The sequence below is a fragment of the Halichondria panicea genome, chromosome 1 (genome assembly GCF_963675165.1).
Source record: "Halichondria panicea chromosome 1, odHalPani1.1, whole genome shotgun sequence".
NCBI lineage: Eukaryota > Metazoa > Porifera > Demospongiae > Suberitida > Halichondriidae > Halichondria > Halichondria panicea.
This window is the reverse complement of record NC_087377.1, coordinates 16,585,127-16,603,528: the sequence shown is the minus strand read 5'-3', so window position 1 is coordinate 16,603,528 and position 18,402 is coordinate 16,585,127. Positions and strand designations below refer to the sequence as shown.

Below are 18,402 nucleotides of genomic sequence, written 5' to 3'. Positions count from 1 at the left end.
CACACTATCTCAATCCAGTCCAAACTTGCTGAGTCAATACATTCCATATTGAACTAATTTATCTCCTAGTAACAGGTTCTAGTTCAGTAAATGGTCTGTGTTTATGAGCTTTGGAAATCCAGAAAAAATCACCCTTTACTACAATCTGGTAGAGTTTTGGGTGTCATCATTATGAATCTCATTAAAACAATGTTTTTATGATGTCATGATTATGAATACCATTAAAATACTTGTGGCATGTATTTCCTGTCTTGTCTTGCAAATACTGAAAAGTTGGGGGTCTTAGGGCAGACTGCTTTATACTGAAATTCAAAGTGTCATATACCATTGGATTCCTTGTTAAAAAGCGCTTCTTTCTATATGCTGTAGAGCTGGTAAGCTCCAACAAGCTAAAAGTTAGCATTTTCCATGTAGAAGTCCCCGGCATACTTGTCCACCACATAAAGCATAAATAAAGCCATAAATTGACCACATAACTTCCGGGGTCGAACTCAACGCAAATAGTATAAGTTAGAGCAAGCAGGATGTGACATCACACTGCATCAAAGCTACCATACATGCTAGCTGTGACATCACAATACATCACACTAAACCACGAATACAAATAATGTACTGTTTATTGTACAGGCAGAATTACAATACACACGCACGCACACACACACACACACACACACACACACACACACACACACACACATGCACACACACACACACACACACACACACACACACACACACCCATACACACGCGCGCACACGCACACGCACACACACACACACACACACACGCAAAGCACATACTTTGTTAAAGATGTTCATGAGTCTCATGAAGGCGTGTGTGTCACTCTCCTCCCCGGAGATAAGCTCCACCTCTGGCTCCACCTCCGTAAAAAACTGGTCTAACGAAGATAGCACGAAACCAACCTAAAGGGGGGAGGGGTATTTACATGAATATGCGCGTGTGACTTGAGTTGAGTTGGTAAAAGGACACACAATCTTTACCAGAATCGACAATAGTTAGGGATCAACTTTTCTGCTGATTTGGTTAATTTGCAGAGGTTTTTCACTCACTAATAATTACTGTATTCCTTGTGTATCTTTCATTGCTTATGCAAAACCAAACTCTACATGCAAATAGGTTATAGTGTTTATGCACTCTTGCAGAATTGCTAATCGTATGTTATAGAGGCAATGCTCATGTAGGTATATAGTACTATATTATACGGTATAATTTTGTATAGCGGTTAACCTGTCTCTCCAGATGGCTGGCATAGACATGCTTCCATTTTGAAGTGAGGGAACAGAGAGCTTGTTTGATTGGACGCTGATCTACACACACCCAACCCACGTCCGCAACATCTTCAATATTACTCAGCCGATCCAGCACCCCCTAATTATAAATAAATCATCACACGGTTAATTGGACAAGTTGTAGGTCATATTCCCAGAGAGCTATCAATTTAAGTGTATGCAAGCGTTATTGCCTCGGTGCGCATGCGCAAGCGAGGTATATGGTAGTGTATTTGTGTGTCTGTGTGTGTGTGTGCATGTGTGTCTGTCTGTCTGTCTGTGTAGATTGCTACAGCTGCTCAAGGATCAATGAAGTGCAAGTAAGAGTTTCTATAGGCTTCTAGTCATGTTTTCTTGGATTTTAATTCGCGGATTAAAAATAATGCTTCGTTCTCGAGTTATGCCTAGTAGTTTTGCTTACTTGGAATGCCATTGCAGCCTTTTCAGAAGAGCACGTAGCCAAACTTGTTTACCGAGTGTTGCTACTCTACTTAATAGTTAGCTCTGCACTAGAATGCTAGCTATTGGTAGCTGCAAGAGTGAGAAGAGAGCTGCAAGGCTCTGCTGATGCAGCCATTAATTTTAGACTTGAACTTTTGGCATCAATCGATTTTAACAACAATCATGTCGATCATTACCCACTCTTTGAGTTTACATGCAGCAAAATTAATTAATATTAATGCAAAAATGTTCATCATGTGTATAAAAGCTATAGTAGCTATAGTAGCTTTATGTTATGTAGCTTTGGCATCTCTCCACCGAGGCATCAGCACCTGCGGTGCTTTCATTATTACATGTATCGTAGCACTTTTTATTACACCCATTGACCAGTCAGCTATATGTAACATAATTAATAAATGCACAAGGCCAATAAGAACCTACATATGCAGTGTACATTATAAGTCACCAAGAATATAGGACATAATCTCCGGTCACTATAATTAACCGCACCTGGAAGACGGCAATTTCTCCGTCAAAATCGTCCAGCGAGGGTCTCTTACTATCGTCCTCGTCCGGGGGGTTAGAGGGTGGGCGGAGAAAGTCCCAGTCTGACACGCCCATCACTCCCAGGAGGTTGGACTCCGGACTGCTAGGCAGTGTGGCCTGACTCTGTGTGGAGCTGGAGGGGGAGGAGTTGCATATACCTTAAGGTGACATATTTTGGGGAGTATAAATTTTTGCTATTTTTGCGAATAACGCAAAGATTTGTACTTGCAGATATGGAAAACAACTTGAGAGTAATTAGAAAACACTACAAATAACACACAACTTGAGCAGAATTTAGCAGAATTTAATGCCAGCAAAATAAGCTAAATGGTGAAATCGGAGACAAATCTGAGATCAATATTATAGGAAGATACATAAATTAATTACTAGTCTAAAAGATTACCAACTTTACCAGAGACTACTAGAAATTGTAGATTAAATTGATATACAGGCAAACAAATAACGCTCCCCCATCACACACACGTACGCACACCACCCACACTCCACACCACCCACACATCACACACACCACACACCTGCGTGGCCTCCCACTGTGAACTCTGGCGGACGCTCGTGATCGCACAGTCTCGGGTCGTGTGAAGCGACGAGGGTGCGGGGGGGCTGTCCCCTGGAGGAACTCAGAAAACGTGGCCGAGACATCCTGTTCCCATAGAAACGAGTACAGCGTGAACCTCTTCCTCAGTGACTGTAAAAGGTGGGGGAAAATAATAGTAGACACGAAAGGAACTAACAATAATGGGTAGATCACTATCGAGATTTCTCAATTAAAGTTGCAGAACCGGTAATAGTTAAAAAAGGAATAATATCCATAACACTCGTTTTGTCAAAATGGTCTTGTCTCAGATCTTTGAACTGTCTTTCAAAACTAAACTCCAAATGGGCTTTATCACACTTTACATATTCGCGAATTAATTTTTATCAAGCATAAATCTCTAAGCAACAACTAAGCAGCTACAATGATATCTGTATACATGCATGCATGCATGCAGAAAACTAACTACTAACTACAGTATTCTACAGTCTACACAATGTTAAAGTTTCTCTGCTGTGAATATCCGCATCATGGCAGTTATTCCTTGAATGGATCGCCACCGTCTTCTCGATTACTGAACAGAACAGAGTCATCAACTTGGAAAGTTTCCTGTAGTTTCTTGGTGACTCCATCTAACACAGTTATCTTCCCATTTGAAAAGTAGCCGATCTCAATGTCTTCGGTTGATACAATCGAATTGTTGACTCCCCCGTTTGACATGACGACTGGCGTAGAAAACGAATAATAATCATTACCCTTGTGTTTAGGGAAGTAGTAAACAACTGTGCATCCAGCCAGTCGAGCATTGTAGCGAACACGAACCTTCATCACTCCGCGACTAGCGGTCAGCTCGGCAATAACCTTCTGTCCTGGCTTCAGGGTAACTTGCATTCCAGAGTTCGAGCCAATCGTAACTGTCTTTGATTCACTACCGCCTATCCCCCACGACTGGCTGTACGAAAGGCTAGTCTCACCTCCAACACTGGAACCAAGGAAACCAATATTGTAAGAGATACTCTGACCAATGGTGAATGTTCCACCTGTCGACCACGTGGAGGTAGCAGTTTCCGATACAGAATCGGAAATGGAAACATTGAACGTCGCTTCAACGGAGCTGCTGTTATCAAATTCCTGTGTCTTCAAGATCACTGGTTCAGATGTGATCCCCAAAATTTCAGCAGAAGTGATACTCATAATTGTGCTAGTTTGCGTCGAGTTAAACATTTCGTACAAATTCCCAAACGGAGGAGTTGGGGCGTGCAAATACGGAAGGGTTGGCATTCTTCCGTTACCCTTATAGAGGGCCATCATCAGTTCACCATTGGTTACTTTGAAAGTTTCCATCTCCTCATCGGTGATAATATGCTGGACTTGCCCTGAGGCAGTTACGGAGCAAGACTGCGCATCTTTCCCTGCGATGATGGAGATCTGGAATCCTGCCATGAGTTCGTTTGAAGAATTCGGAATGAATTGGTAAATCGAAAAATCTTTCTTCTGATGTCTTCTTTGAGCTGCTGATTTATCGACGAAACTTCTCATGCCATACAAGTAGCCAACTAGCCTCCTTTTATACACTCGGGCCGTTTTGCACATGATAACTATACGGCTTTGCACACGGTGGTCGTGCGCACAATATAACTTTACATACAATACATTCTTTTCCTAAGTGTTCCTCTTTAGTGTCTAAACGTTTACGCCTTTGTAGCTTGTAAGAATTTACACACTCTCCATAATGTGTGTAATACTTTGTTTGTAGCACGTAAGCCTGTGTTGACAGGGATCAAAAGAAACCTACAGGCAGTGCATCTAAGAGAGTAGATTACCACCAATGTGTACTTCAATGTATATCTTAAAATTGGAACAATTGGAACATTTCCACGAAATTGTGCTGACACTATTGTTTAGGTGAATGAATAAGCTACAACATATCCAACGTTTGGGGGAAATCTGATAATGGGAAATGTGTAGGTAGGCGAAAACGGGTGTGATCGTAAAAAAACTCTAAATTATCTCTAGTATTTCAAGACAATCTTTTCGTATTTTTGGACCTTTAGCCAAACTCTCACAAACTGAAACGACATAAAAACTAGTAATTTTTAACACTTTTTAGACGTGTATTTTGGACCTTAGCCGTTCATATCCCTCCCTAACCGAACGGCACTGCGGAGGATGTGTGGACGTGCATGTAAGAAAAATCGAACCTCTCATAAGATAGCCAAACTATCTAGTATAGATGTTGTGACAAAGTTCCAAACAAATTTGTTGGTCTTTTCTCTCCCTAACCAATTAGTCTTACAATTTGCCACACAATACATTCCTTTCCTAATTATAGTGTTCCTCCTTCACTAAGTGTTCCTCCTTAGTGTGTAATAATATCTAAACGTTTACGCCTTTGTAGTGTGTAAGAATTTACACCTTTCATGACAGTGTGTACATGCAACCAGTAGGTAGGACGACAGTGCTATTGCACGTACGTGTTTTCAATAATTATTGCACATGTATATACTATAGATGTTGTGACAAAGTCTCTGACCTTATAGCCAGAAATCGTTGGTATTCTCTCCCTACTCTACAATGAAAATTGTTCACTGCATGCATGTACCACAAATCTGCATCACCTAATTTTCATAAAACTCGTTTTGTCATAATGGGGCTTGTCTCAGATCTATGAAGCTGTCTTTTTCACAAACTAAACTCGGAATTATCACACTTTGCATATTCGTGAATTAACTTTTATCAAAACACTATAATTAAATTCAATCTCTAAGCAACAATTAACTAAGCAGCTACAATGATATCTAAACTACCACTATATATGTTCATGCATGCATGCATGCATGCAGCGAACTAACTACTAACTATATACAGCATTCACAATGTTAAAGTTTCTTTGCTGTGAATATCCGCATCATGGCAGTTATTCCTTGAAAGTATCTTCTGGATCGCCACAGCTGTCTTCTCGATTACTGAACAGAATAGAGTCATCAACTTGGAAACTTTCCTGTACTTTCTTGGTGGCTCCATCTATCAAAGTTATCTTCCCATTTGAAAAGTAGCCAATCTCAATTTCTTCGGTTGATACAATTGAATTGCTGATTCCTCCGTTTGACATGACGACTGGCGTCGAAAACGAATAATAATCTTTACCCTTGGGGAGGTAGGTAGTAGCAAGCTGTGGTTCCACTCAGTTGAGCATTGTAGCGAACACGAACCGTCATCACTCCGCGACTAGCGGTCAGCTCGGCAATAACCTTCTGTCTTGGTTTCAGGGTAACTTGTATTCCTGAGTTCGAGCCAACCGTAACTGTCTTTGATTGAGAACCGCCTATCCCCCACGACTGGCTGTACGAAAGGCTGGTCTCACCTCCAACACTGGAACCAAGGAAACCAATCTCGTAAGAGATACTCTGACCAATGGTGAATGTTCCACCTGTCGACCACGTGGAGGTAGCAGTTTGCGATACAGAATCGGAAATGGAAACATTGGACGTCGCTTCAACGGAGCTGCTGTTATCAAATTTTTGTGTCTTCAAGATCACTGGTTCAGATGTGATCCCCAAAATTTCAGCAGAATTAAGTGATACTCATAATTGTGCTAGTTTCCATCTATTTAAATACGTCGTACAAACTCCCCTTGGGAGGAGTAGGGCCGTGCAAATACTCATAGCCTGGAATTCTTCCGTTCCCCCTGTAGAGGGCTATCTTCAGTTCACCGGAACTCAATTTGAAAGTTTCCCTCTCCTCATCGGTGATAATATGCTGGATTTGGATCAGTGGACCAAAGTGGCCAACTTGAATTTAGCACTGTGACCACAGAATCTGAAATTAGCTTTTGGCTATCAGCTCAGTCACAGAATCTAATGCGTATGAAATTAGATTTTGACTATAAAATTATATCAGCTCAGCTTTCAGCTTTTGGCTTATCAGCTATCAGTGAACCAGATCAGATCATCACGCTGAATTTTGCATAGAAATTAACTTTTCGCAAGCAGCAAATTATTATATAGAGTTGTGTACTACCTATATCTCCTGAGGGAATACATACAACTGTAAGCTGATAGCCGGAGGAACCATAGAGATAGCCATGGTGACCGGTGACTCGTAACCATCCACAAACGTAAGACAGCTGTGGAATGTCAGCAGGAGATAGATAATGAGATAGACCCTGACCTTTTAGTTGTTTACACTGCATGTGCACAATGCACAATAATTTTATGCACAATGCCTAGTTGCGTTACGTGTGCGCTGATTACTCAGCGTCCCCACACAATGACCCCACAATGCATGCGGTTAGATACATATAGACAGGGTTCTATCCAGTGGGGGGGGGGGGAGCAGGGGCCGAGGGAAGCTTCTCCTCACCCCCCCCCCTATAAGTCTTAATTTAAATGCTACTAGTAATTATGGCATTCAAATTGCATTCTGAGAAGCTGGAAGACAATTTTTCCAACTGGGAGGACCCCCTTAATTCGTCTTCCACCCCCCCTAAACCAGATAGATCCCATGGTTGCAGGCAAAGAGAATTAAGTATCATCAAAGAGATGATAACTTCCTGCAGTACTTGCATGTTTAACATCAAACAGAATTATGTTAGATTCATGGAAGTATGAGCTATGAGCCACTATAATATAGTTCCCATAACAAAATAGGTTGCTTGGATACTTCATGTTGCTAGCCAATGAATAGTGCATTCGTGTCTAAGGTTACAGGTATAGTGTACCTCAGATCATGCCTCTGCATGATTTAACTACCGGCTATTTCGCAGATTGATCAAAATAATCATTTTTATTTTCACACACCGTAAGTAAGTCCCTGCGCATATCTATGTTATGGATACAAACTTTGTAAAGATAACCGTGTGTAGCTGATGGAAGATATAGACATTCAAATATGCCACACCCCAGAGGTAGAGAGGTCCTTTACAATACCGTCAAATTTTCGAGGTTCAAGATCAGTCCACGAAAACCGTGAAATTACTACACCAGTGGGTATGGGATATAATTATGTACTATAATTATAGTATTTGGTGGTTTTTCTATTGTTTACATTGTGCACACTGCAGAATGAATGTACAATACACAAACCTGACAATGCCTTGCGTTAGTCTCCAAGTGTGCGCTGATCTTGCTAACAGCACTCTTCAACTCAGCATCCCCACACAAAGCCTCGAAGCATGACCCTGCCCCAGCCACGCCCTCAAACCTCGGCACAAGTTTGGCCAATCCGATATATTCCTCAATCCACTTGTGAACAGCCTCAGGCACTGACACTATGGCAGAGTGTGTCGATAGTGGCGGCGAAAATTGGACGTCCGATGCTTGCAACTCAAGCTCCACGGTAACGAGGGGGGAAATGGGATGCCCCTGTTCGTAACGATTGGCTCGTTGCACCAGCGAAGATATTGCATTGAGAACCATTTGTTTTAGGCCTGCCCGTACTAAAGTGTCGATATGACACAGGTAAGTAGCCCAGGCTGGGCTTTCTTGAGATGCTTCGTCAATACAGGAGAAGGTGTGGTCAATATGGGATGAGATTCGCTGGACGGATGGGGGGAGGGTCGATTGAAGGGACTCGAGGATTTGCCTGCAGGTAATTAGAGAGGCAAGACATTAATTTGTAAGGGTTACTATAAAATAATTATAATTATTCATTGAGACTGCCGTGTTATAACAGGTCACCCAGAAACTATTGTTGTTTATACATAGCAGCTGTACATTTTTGCTGAACAAGCATGTAAACATTTATACCCACAAACATAATATATCGCATGTATGCATATGCTGAAAAAAGGTTGCTACTCAACGAAAATTAAGTGCGAAAGTTTATAAGCATCAAAATAATTATACCCGCCATAATTATGTGTACTTCAAGAATTTCATACCGATTCTTTCTCTCCAGATACTTCAGTTCAGTCCTATTCTCTCCGGCTACAAATACGTCCAGCCCGCCAACTCTTGACCATGCCTCCACACACGCCCCCACTGACATCATGTGACGATGTACTTCATGGAGAGTGCTCTGCAGGTCGACACACACCACCGCTCGTGATTTGGCGATAAAGTCCGGGAAAGTCACACTCGTCCAATCCAATTGGTCCAGCCCTCCGCACAGCAGCTGCAGTAACAATTGCAATTTACTACAGTAGCTATTATACAACACTTCAAGAGAGTAGATAAAGTAAACAAATGTCACAGCATGTTTAGTTGGAGAATTCTGGACCCATGCACCCAGGAATTAATAGGATGGTGGCTCTTTTCATTTGATAAAATGGAGTTAAAATACATGTACACAGATAAGAACTGTGTTCAGTTTCTTTTCTTTATGCAAAGCATACAGGGAAGCTAGGCAACAAATAGCACAAAGCTATAACGACATTGCATGTCTACCTGATAAATAAAGTATAATGAAGAAAGCTCACTTGTTCCGTCTGCTGTAGTTTGTGTTGGAAGAGATTTCTCTCTACGTGTGACAACCCCTCGAGGATTTCATTGTACGTCTGGACCACCACCTGTAGGGGAAGGGGAGGGGCTCAATAACATAGCTAAAACATTTCATCCACAATAGAGCTGAATTTTCAACTACGTATGCCTTCTACATAATTATTGAAATCATGTTTGCCCTTCACTAGTACAACAAAGGGACCCAATTAATGGTCTTAGTTCAGAAAAGATCATCACCGAACCGTATTCAACTTGATTGTATAAACAGGTCACTCTCGCTACATGGATATTGGCTTTCATAGTATTAAAGCCTGTCTATTATGGTCATTCTATAAGCAGGTCAACCTTCATTATTTAAGGCCTCAAAGTATCCAGAGCATAATTATGTGTCTGTGTTAGCAGGCCACCTCTTTATTACAGCCACTGTTATAGTCTGCCTATGTAAGGGTGACCACTGTAAACAATTTAACTGATATTCGCTCTAACCTGTAAACTGGTTTGCCTGTGTTTGAGTTCACTGTAGTCGAGTTCCCGTGCCAACTGAGTTAGGTGGGGGGGAGGGCGGAGACAGAGGGGGGAGCCCCTGAGGTAACGAACCTCCGACAGGACCTCGTTGAGTTTGGGGTCAAAGTTTACAACCATTCTATCACTTGAGTCTCGTGTCTGAAAAGTATAAAAAAGTCCATCACACGAAAGAATAAAAAATATTTTTTACAGCCTCAATGACAAATAATTATTAATTTCTGCTCAAGATTTTCATAAGTGAGTGATTTAACAATATTCATAGCATTTCCCCAATTACCCACAATACAAATTTAATTACCAGAATATTCCACCGGAGTGATTTCTGCAACCCAGAGGGCACACTCTCACACCACTCAGTCATTGTGCTCGCACTCAGGCTGTGAATAAGAAAGTTGACAAAGAATTGAAATAAACACAAAAAAAGTTTTACATTTATATGAAGCCAATTTCCCCTGGAGTGAACATTTCCAAAACCAACAATTTTATGATAAAGGTCTGTGTCGCATTGTATGCTAAGATAGAGATATCTAGGATAACTTAAAGGCATGACGACCGCAATGCTTAGATCTGAATCTCATGCACTCACCTGTCAATAGTGCTGACCACTTGGCCGTGAGCCTGCCTCAGTCTCCACCCACTGTCCCCCTCCAGTATCTCCGAGGCTAACTGCCTCACTCTGTCCATCGGACCACACACACGTTCCTTCAGGGCATGTAGCCATAGCAACTTGCAGGCGACAGGAGGCGTGTGAGGAAGAGGGGGTGGGCGTGGCATGGAGAGAAGTTCAGATACACTGATGACGTCCGAGAGCATTGTTGAGAGAATATTCTCAATTTGGTTAGTGAGTTTAACCTGTAAAGGCAGTAATGCAATTAAACCTGTCTATTGTTTAAGCACATGCAATAACAGCTATGTAATAGGAGTCAAAGTCTCCATTATTATAGGATACGTTTTTGAAATGGGCCCGCTTTCGAAGATAACTTTGAGAGATCATAACTTGAGTTAAGGATACTATTGATACTAAATCTGTCTTATTGTGGTCACCTTATATACAGGTCACCCTCTATTAAAAATACAGTGGCCGTAAAGCATTATTGTTTCAATCTATATATGTTAGCATGAGCAGGCAACCCCTCTATATTGCAGCCAGGTCAGTATCTGTCCGCAGCATGAATGTGTTTGGACCAGTAGTAACAGGTCACACATATCTATTCCATAACCCGTACCCCATACCCCACATACCCCATTCATACACATACCTTGATGTGATCCCTCCTGACCACCCCCTGATATAGCTCCAACACCCTCAGTGAAGCTGGGAGGGAGGGAGCACCATCAAATGCAGACACCAAGCTCCCCACCATCTGCTCTTCCAGGGACTTGACAGTCGAGCGAAAGAGAAAGAAACTCTCTTCAAAATGAGAATCAGGGTCAAGGTCCAACAAGCCCTATATAATGAGAGAAGCCAATGAATTGCCTGCTTGGTCATTGAAACATACCACCCCATATAATTAATTATTAATTATACTACAGTGTTTGCGAGCGAAAAATATTTGTGAATGGGTTATAAGTCAACAGAAATTTAGATAGCTTTTGAGAACTGGAAAGGATAGTAATAATCATTCAAGTATTGTATAGGTTTTTGCAATATTATTTTTGCGAAGCCATTAGCACTCGCAGAGTTTGTGTAACGAAACAATGTAGTGGGACTCAATGGCTAACCAATAATTCTATGTACGTACGAAGGACAGTGTGTGGGTGTGGGTGTGCATGTGTTGTACATGTTCCAGCTGTAACTGCTCAACGGTTGCATGCAATGCGATAAAAACTAACTGCTTTTATAGGCTTCTATAGCCACATTCTCTTGTATGTAGTTGACACAGCTAATTTCACCTTCGCTCCTTGAGTTAGTTGTTGTAGACATGCAGTAAACTCAGAGTAGATGTCAGTGATGAGGGGGTCACCGCCATGACGACAGGAGTCACTGTCACCATAAGTAACAGCCTCCAACTCTCTATGGGAGGAAACAACAACAGCGTAAATTAAGGCCATGGATTAGTAAGTTAGAATGCATGAAATTATCCCCATCATCCCAGACTGACTGGAGCTATATATGGCAGCTACGTTTAAGAGTATATTAACAACTCTTTATGGTACTAAACAGGCATAATTTGCAGAACTCTCTCACTCTCTGCTGTCATAATTATAGTTGCTGTTGCACTATAACACACACGCGCGCGCGCGCGCACACACGCACACACACACACACACACACACACACACACACACACACACACACACACACATGTACACACTCACTCCCTCCCTCTATTCTCTCTCAACTAACAAACCTGAAGTCTTGTACTGTTTGCACTAGTTCAAACAAGTCATTACATCTCTCCATGAACGAGCTCAACGATACAAACACGGGGGCATTTCTGGGGGGCCAGGGGCACAAGACCGCACCTCCACTCTGCTGTACTCTGTTTTGATCATGTGACGTGTCACCTTGTAACTTCATTGACTCAAAGCGTTCCTTGTGCTTGACAGAGATGACCTCTGACTTCTCCCGGTAGTCAAGGTAACAGCCCCTGAAGGCAGCGCATACGCGAAGAGCCAGTTTCAAGTGGGCCAGACTCTGAAGATTCAAGCATGTAGACATTAAAGGTCAGAGAAACGTATGTACAACACACATATTGTGCTACGTGTATAAGTAGTAAAAACCTGGCAACAATTATTTTGAGAGCCCTTTGCAAAAAACACAAACTACACTGTACAAGCATGTACAAGTGTATAGGAGCAGCTAGAACACTAGGTACACACATGACAACGTACCTCTTCAGGCTGCTCCAAAATATCTCCCCCAACGATGTCCCTAGCCTTTAGGGTCACCTGGTTGGCCACCAGTCCCAACAGTCGCTGGAAGTGGGGAGCGTGGCAATACACACTGTAGGAGGGAGGGGTGGGGAAAACATATAAGTTATATACCCAGAAATTAGGACACTCAATGTAGCCGTTATAGCATCCCAAGAACGTGAAAATAAATATACTAGTTCACTAGATTATATGGCACATTTATCACTGCAGGCACCAATTTACGAATTTAATCAAATTATTTGTATCACAACTCACCCGGAGTATTGCCATACGAGTGAGAGAGTGGTCATTAGCGGAGGGAACAGCTTGAGCAGTGTGTCAGGGGAGTAGGCTTGTTGCAGCTGCAGGAACCACGGCCGCAGAGTGCTTAAATACACCAGACAATGTTCTGTGTCCACGATAGCTTTACCGATGTCCCTGCATATCAGAATAAAATAATAACTCTAATATAAGATCAATTTCAATTATACCGACCTGTGTACGTGAATGAAAGCTTGTGAATACGTGCTATGAGCTTGCTCCAGGCTGTGCAGTATGTTTAGCACAACTACAGAGTCCATTTGATCTCGCACGGACTCTAAAGTAACAAGCCTTCTGTTCCAAACCTGTGTATAAATATACAATGGCAACAATGAATAATGATCTTTTGTAATCAGTACAGCATATGCAGGCATGTCGCCACGTACCGCCTCTATAGCTCAGTGGTAGAGCACTGGTCTCGTAAACCAGGGGTCGGGAGTTCGATCCTCCCTGGAGGCTTTTTAAAGAAATCTTTTTTTTTATTTTTGTTGGAGGTGAGGCAGTTCAATCCTCCCTGGAGGCTTTCTTACATAGTTTTTTTTTTAATCCTCACCTCTAGCTCCGCTAGTGGTCCTGCATAATTTCCATGCCTTTTTTTGATAGCTGAGTTGCAGTCAAGATGAAGCGCCATCTATATTGAATATACGAAATTGTGTCTAAAATTGTTCAGCTTGAGATTGAAAACAATTCTAACACCACCTCCACAGTAGTACTTTTGTCAATATGTATGTAGTTACCTTAACTTGCTTCATCCATGACACAACCGAGGACTCTAGCACATGGATTACTGCCACTCTCCTATCTGAGTTCAGCGCAGTCTCAGCCAACACTTCTAATGAAGGCATCGGAAGAACCACTTTGCCTTGACTGAAAAGAATTGATGTGAACATAATTTTGGTGGCTATTTCAATCTTCCAACAAACAAAATAGTGTTACAAATACGAAGTAAACAATATAGTCGCTATTATATATGACCTAAAAGTGGTAATTTTGGGCATATCCCTGGTATAATGTTAGTTACCTGTATCCCTTGGTGACCTGCATTGCTCCCACTAGCCTGTGCATAAGGTCCAAGAGCTTGTCACCTGACGCCCTCTGTTGAGTGGTGCTCTGAAGACTCATTAATGGAAGATATACCTCCTTCATTACTAGCTCAAGATGGTCTGCAATAGCAGTGGATAAACTATATGTGGTGACAAAAATAAACCCTCCCTCCGGATCTATTCATTCATTGTGACCTTGGTTTGCATGTATAGATTTCATGCATGAATGTTAGAGACAGTCAAACTGATGACAGTGATACGCAATAAAACCAGCCGTAAAACACAGAAGACAATAGCTAGCTATTTTTTCTTCAATGGTGCCGAAACTTACCTAGAGGTACTCTTGAACACTCTGAATAAACGACATCATGTCCAATACTCTCCCTGTTCAGTTTGGAGGCATGGCTGCACTTGAGAAAGAACAACGACTTGTCAGAGAGAGCTCGTGGGGGGGAGGAGTCCACTCGTATCTGACCCTCATCGCTAGTCAGATGGATAAATATTCTCCTGGACTCACTATGGTTACAGAATGCCAGAAACGCTGCCCTGTAAAAACATGCATGTTCATGGACAATAAAATAGCACAATAATATTTTTGGGATTCATATATCACCTTCTCCAATTGGCACCTTAAATACGGTCGGTAGTACAGTGATAACTATCAAACGTTTTGGCTTGAAAGTGGTACATGTACAAGGAATACTGTTACTTCAAAAGGACAGCTATATTCGATTGGGCAGGGATTATAATACGCATATTAAAGGCTCGATCATCAATTTTCACACAGGCAAGGCTAGCTGGATCAGAGCACCTCTGAGATCACACTATCTGTAGCTACTACTATACTATGTACTGTGTGTGTGTACATGTGTTGTGCATGCAGTGTGTGCATATCTTGCCTGTTCTCTTCATCTGCAAAGAAGTTTCTCAGCTCCTCGCCTCTGGGCCTCAGTGAGGAGCTTATCCTTGCCTCGAGCCAACGCAGCCTCTCGTCCGCTTCCATTACTAACTAGATCTAGCTGCGATCCTTCTAAAGCAGCTTCTCGAGGTACTTGTACAGCTACAAGCTATTTACAAGCTATCTTGTAAATATCGTGAACCCTGTGATCCTTTGAAGTGGAGGTTGCTATGGTTACGTTGTACCTTGTGGGGTGCTTTACAAAGAGAAACCTCCCCTTTCTGTATTCTGTACTGTACTATACTGTGTAAAGACATGGCAAGCTTTACAAATGATGAAATAGAGATCAACAGAGTAAGGATCTAACAAGAGAATTTGGCTAGTTAGATGTGTCTAGGTATAGCTTCTAGCTGAGCTATCTATACGTACTTCAGTATCTAATTCAATATTTATTAACTCACAGCGTTTGCATGCCGTTGTTTAATTTTTTAGCAGGCCAGTGTGGTCCAAAATCAGCCATACGATGAGAGCCTGGAAGTGAGTGATGGTGAAGAGATAGCCTCCACCAACGCCACCCCAAGAGGACTCGACCAAACTGGTACGTCCGGAATTACCTGTACCTATATTCGACTCGGGGATAATCGCACACTGGTGTCGGTGTGATGGTGGTGGTTGGTACTAACCATCTTAGACAATAACTATATAACCGCCTAGTTTACTGCACAAATGAAGCAAATCCGTATGTTGAATTGAGTGAAAATAACCACCACTAGTATAATTATAGCGCATATTACATAGCTACAATCTCACAGATCTCTACAGTTGTGTATACAGTATTAGAGGTACCATATTCAAGCTAGCAGATATTTAGCTGAGATCCATACGAGAAGGATAAGAGTATAGGCTAAATTATGAATGGTATAAGATTTGCAAAAAGTTAGCTATACCGTATATGCACAACTCATGCATCTAATAATTTTACTTTAGCTACATTACATGATAGCCTGAATACATGCTGTGGTACTAAACAGAGTTGTGTTGGCACACAGATGCAGGGGGCTATGAGCAACGTGATACAGAGGTCCAGGGACGAGGTTACTCAGAGGAGGGTGTGACACAGAGGCACAGTGGGTACGTAGAGGAAGAGGTGGACAGTCCGGATGACTATGCATCAGAGTCTGAAGAGAGTGAAGAACCAGAGGAGCCACCCCATGCCACATTACCAGGGTAAGTGGCTTGAGGCATAGTAATGTTATACGGTATATTAATTCGCCGAAAATGGGAATTAAGTCATGCTGAAGTTCAACATCAACCTCTTTGTTACTTCATACACATTTTTTTGTTAAAAGCGCTCGCAGGTAATAAAGTTATCATTGCAGCAATGTTCGGCTAATTAGGGATATGGGTCAGTCGAGTGTTTATGGATCAGGAACCTGTATTTGAAGTCACTGAATATTGACCCCACCCACTATATCCCATGAACAATCTCCCCCCCTCCCCCAACATGTACAGGGCCTACGACCCTGCTGAGTTTGAGCACCTCCAAGTGAGTGCTGAGATGAAGGACCTTTTCAAGCACATCAGTCGCTACACTCCCCAGACTGTGGAACTGGACACAAAGCTCAAGCCGTTCATTCCAGATTTCATGCCAGCTATAGGAGACATCGATGCTTTCCTCAAGGTGGCTGAAATACCGTATCATTATAATAAGCTTTTGCGAGTAGCAAACATTTGCAAATATTGTGAGTGCTATGGCATTGCAAAAATAACTTTACAAGAGACCTATTGTAGTACTATGCATACAACATTTGAATCCATACCTGATGGCAAGAGTAAGCATATATAGTGTCCAAACTTCTGCTGATTTGGCTTATTCGCAAAGTTTCTCACTCTCTAGTAAATAATTGGACTGAGTTCGTTGTAGCTCGAACTATATCCACTGTAGATTTTCACACCAATTTCCTTACGTTTGTAGTTTATTTTGTTTTCAAAATTGCATTTGTCATTACCTAACTATACTACGTACATGTATCTATTGTAGGTGACACGCCCTGATGGTGAGGCGGATACCCTGGGCCTGTCAGTGATTGATGAGCCCACGGCTAAACAGTCTGACCCTACTGTACTGGACCTCCAACTACGGACACTCACAAAACAGACCACTGTCAAGCCAGTTGTGAGTGAATTATGTCCTGTTGTTTATTAAACTTTTGACAGCTTCAAATTACCACACTAACCAAAGGCCTTGTGTTTATCCTGCACCCTATGTATAGGCTTTACTGTATAGAGCTATACTAGTACGTATAAGCTAGCTGTATATTACAGTACATGCCGACATCAGTGCTCATAATTTATATGACCATAATTATATTCGTCTTTACAGAATGTTCACAGTATACAAGATCCTAAAAAACAGCCGAAAGCTCTCGACAATTGGATAGAGAGTGTCAGGTAAAAATAATACTTACATGTACAGCTTATACTGTTACTGCCGAAAAGTTTATATCTTTCCCTCTTGCATAGTGAACTACACAGACAGAAACCAGCCACTAATGTCCACTACACAAAGTGAGTCTAACACTCATCCCTCTTAGGGACCTCTTATACTGTTACTGCTGAATGATTTATACACCTCCTTGTGCAGGAACATGCCAGACATTGAGTCCCTCATGCAAGAGTGGCCACCAGAGTTTGAAGAAGCTCTCACTGAGGTACTAGTGTGTGTGTCTCTCCTAAATGTATTTTAATGTACATGCCTGCAGACTGGAGTACCCAGCGCTGACCTGGACTGTGACCTGGCACAATACACTGATATCTTATGTGGTACGTTTACTGAAACAATAATTAATTTTTACAACCTACTGAGCTAAATAGTTTTTCAATTTGTTTTCAGCTCTACTGGATATTCCAGTGTACAACAATCGAATACATTCTCTTCATGTTCTCTTCTCACTTTATATGGAATTTAAGAACTCACAGGTAATTTTTACACATTTTTAGGCCACTCCAAGTGACACTCTGGTTTCTGGTCCTGAAGTTTTTCTAATTGCATGCGGGCGGGCGGCTTTTCTCATTATGTCATTATCAATTTCACCTTATGAATCTCATTATTTTGCAAATGAATATCATTATCACACTATTTTGTACCACATGGACCATTCTGCGCATGCGTAGTAGAAATAATGAGATAGAAATCCAAGAATAAAATCTGATGCGGGCGGTGGACCAGAAACCAGAGTATCACTTGGAGTGGCCTTAGATATTATCTCTGTGAGTTTGTATTTTTTTACCATGCAGCATTTCAATACTATGACTGGAGAGGATTTGGAGAGTGACATTATGACTGCTGAAACATGAACACATCGCAGAAATTTTGTCAAAGCATTTATAATTATAATAATAATTATGTACATTATGCTATGCCTTAACCGATTCCCACGCATATTTGTGTCAACCGCACATTACTCTACTCTTATTTAATTTGTGGTA

General features: G+C 41.7%; 3 protein-coding genes and 1 non-coding gene across 6 annotated transcripts in view; 2 read left to right on the top strand and 2 right to left on the bottom strand.

The window, feature by feature from the left end:
- LOC135352201 (dynein beta chain, ciliary-like) overlaps window positions 1-15,143 on the bottom strand; it is a 47,336-nt gene extending 32,193 nt beyond the window's left edge. The window contains exons 1-21 of the mRNA XM_064551359.1: window positions 14,915-15,143; window positions 14,347-14,561; window positions 13,994-14,135; window positions 13,710-13,839; window positions 13,526-13,603; window positions 13,147-13,277; window positions 12,928-13,089; window positions 12,631-12,742; window positions 12,147-12,433; window positions 11,689-11,809; window positions 11,055-11,243; window positions 10,382-10,647; window positions 10,094-10,172; window positions 9,757-9,933; window positions 9,249-9,338; window positions 8,712-8,944; window positions 7,915-8,413; window positions 2,814-2,983; window positions 2,242-2,410; window positions 1,250-1,390; window positions 802-924 (exon numbers count right to left, since the gene is read on the bottom strand). Coding sequence (XP_064407429.1) covers window positions 802-924; window positions 1,250-1,390; window positions 2,242-2,410; window positions 2,814-2,983; window positions 7,915-8,413; window positions 8,712-8,944; window positions 9,249-9,338; window positions 9,757-9,933; window positions 10,094-10,172; window positions 10,382-10,647; window positions 11,055-11,243; window positions 11,689-11,809; window positions 12,147-12,433; window positions 12,631-12,742; window positions 12,928-13,089; window positions 13,147-13,277; window positions 13,526-13,603; window positions 13,710-13,839; window positions 13,994-14,135; window positions 14,347-14,561; window positions 14,915-15,018 — 3,618 coding nt within the window. The 5' untranslated portion in view covers window positions 15,019-15,143. The remainder of the gene's footprint in view (window positions 1-801; window positions 925-1,249; window positions 1,391-2,241; window positions 2,411-2,813; window positions 2,984-7,914; window positions 8,414-8,711; window positions 8,945-9,248; window positions 9,339-9,756; window positions 9,934-10,093; window positions 10,173-10,381; window positions 10,648-11,054; window positions 11,244-11,688; window positions 11,810-12,146; window positions 12,434-12,630; window positions 12,743-12,927; window positions 13,090-13,146; window positions 13,278-13,525; window positions 13,604-13,709; window positions 13,840-13,993; window positions 14,136-14,346; window positions 14,562-14,914) is intronic.
- LOC135352215 (spherulin-2A-like) lies at window positions 3,199-4,407 on the bottom strand. The gene has a single exon (XM_064551377.1). The coding sequence runs from the start codon at window positions 4,367-4,369 to the stop codon at window positions 3,368-3,370; it is 1,002 nt and encodes a 333-aa protein (XP_064407447.1). The 5' UTR covers window positions 4,370-4,407; the 3' UTR covers window positions 3,199-3,367.
- On the top strand, window positions 13,360-13,431 carry Trnat-cgu (transfer RNA threonine (anticodon CGU)). The gene has a single exon. It is a non-coding gene; the product is annotated as a tRNA-Thr (tRNA).
- On the top strand, window positions 15,143-18,378 carry LOC135352217 (intraflagellar transport protein 46 homolog). Of its 3 annotated transcripts, none has more exons than XM_064551380.1 (11): window positions 15,143-15,267; window positions 15,406-15,511; window positions 15,963-16,140; window positions 16,426-16,594; window positions 16,955-17,089; window positions 17,297-17,364; window positions 17,437-17,481; window positions 17,558-17,624; window positions 17,676-17,736; window positions 17,807-17,913; window positions 18,173-18,378. In XM_064551380.1, exons 1-10 carry the CDS (start codon window positions 15,229-15,231, stop codon window positions 17,911-17,913), a joined length of 975 nt encoding a protein of 324 aa, XP_064407450.1. In that variant the 5' UTR covers window positions 15,143-15,228; the 3' UTR covers window positions 18,173-18,378. The 3 variants fall into 3 exon arrangements, with proteins under 3 accessions (XP_064407450.1, XP_064407448.1, XP_064407449.1); XM_064551378.1 differs by having other exon boundaries at window positions 17,807-17,892; window positions 18,211-18,345; XM_064551379.1 differs by having other exon boundaries at window positions 15,144-15,267; window positions 15,409-15,511; window positions 17,807-17,892; window positions 18,211-18,345.
- The last annotated feature ends 24 nt before the right edge of the window (window positions 18,379-18,402 follow it).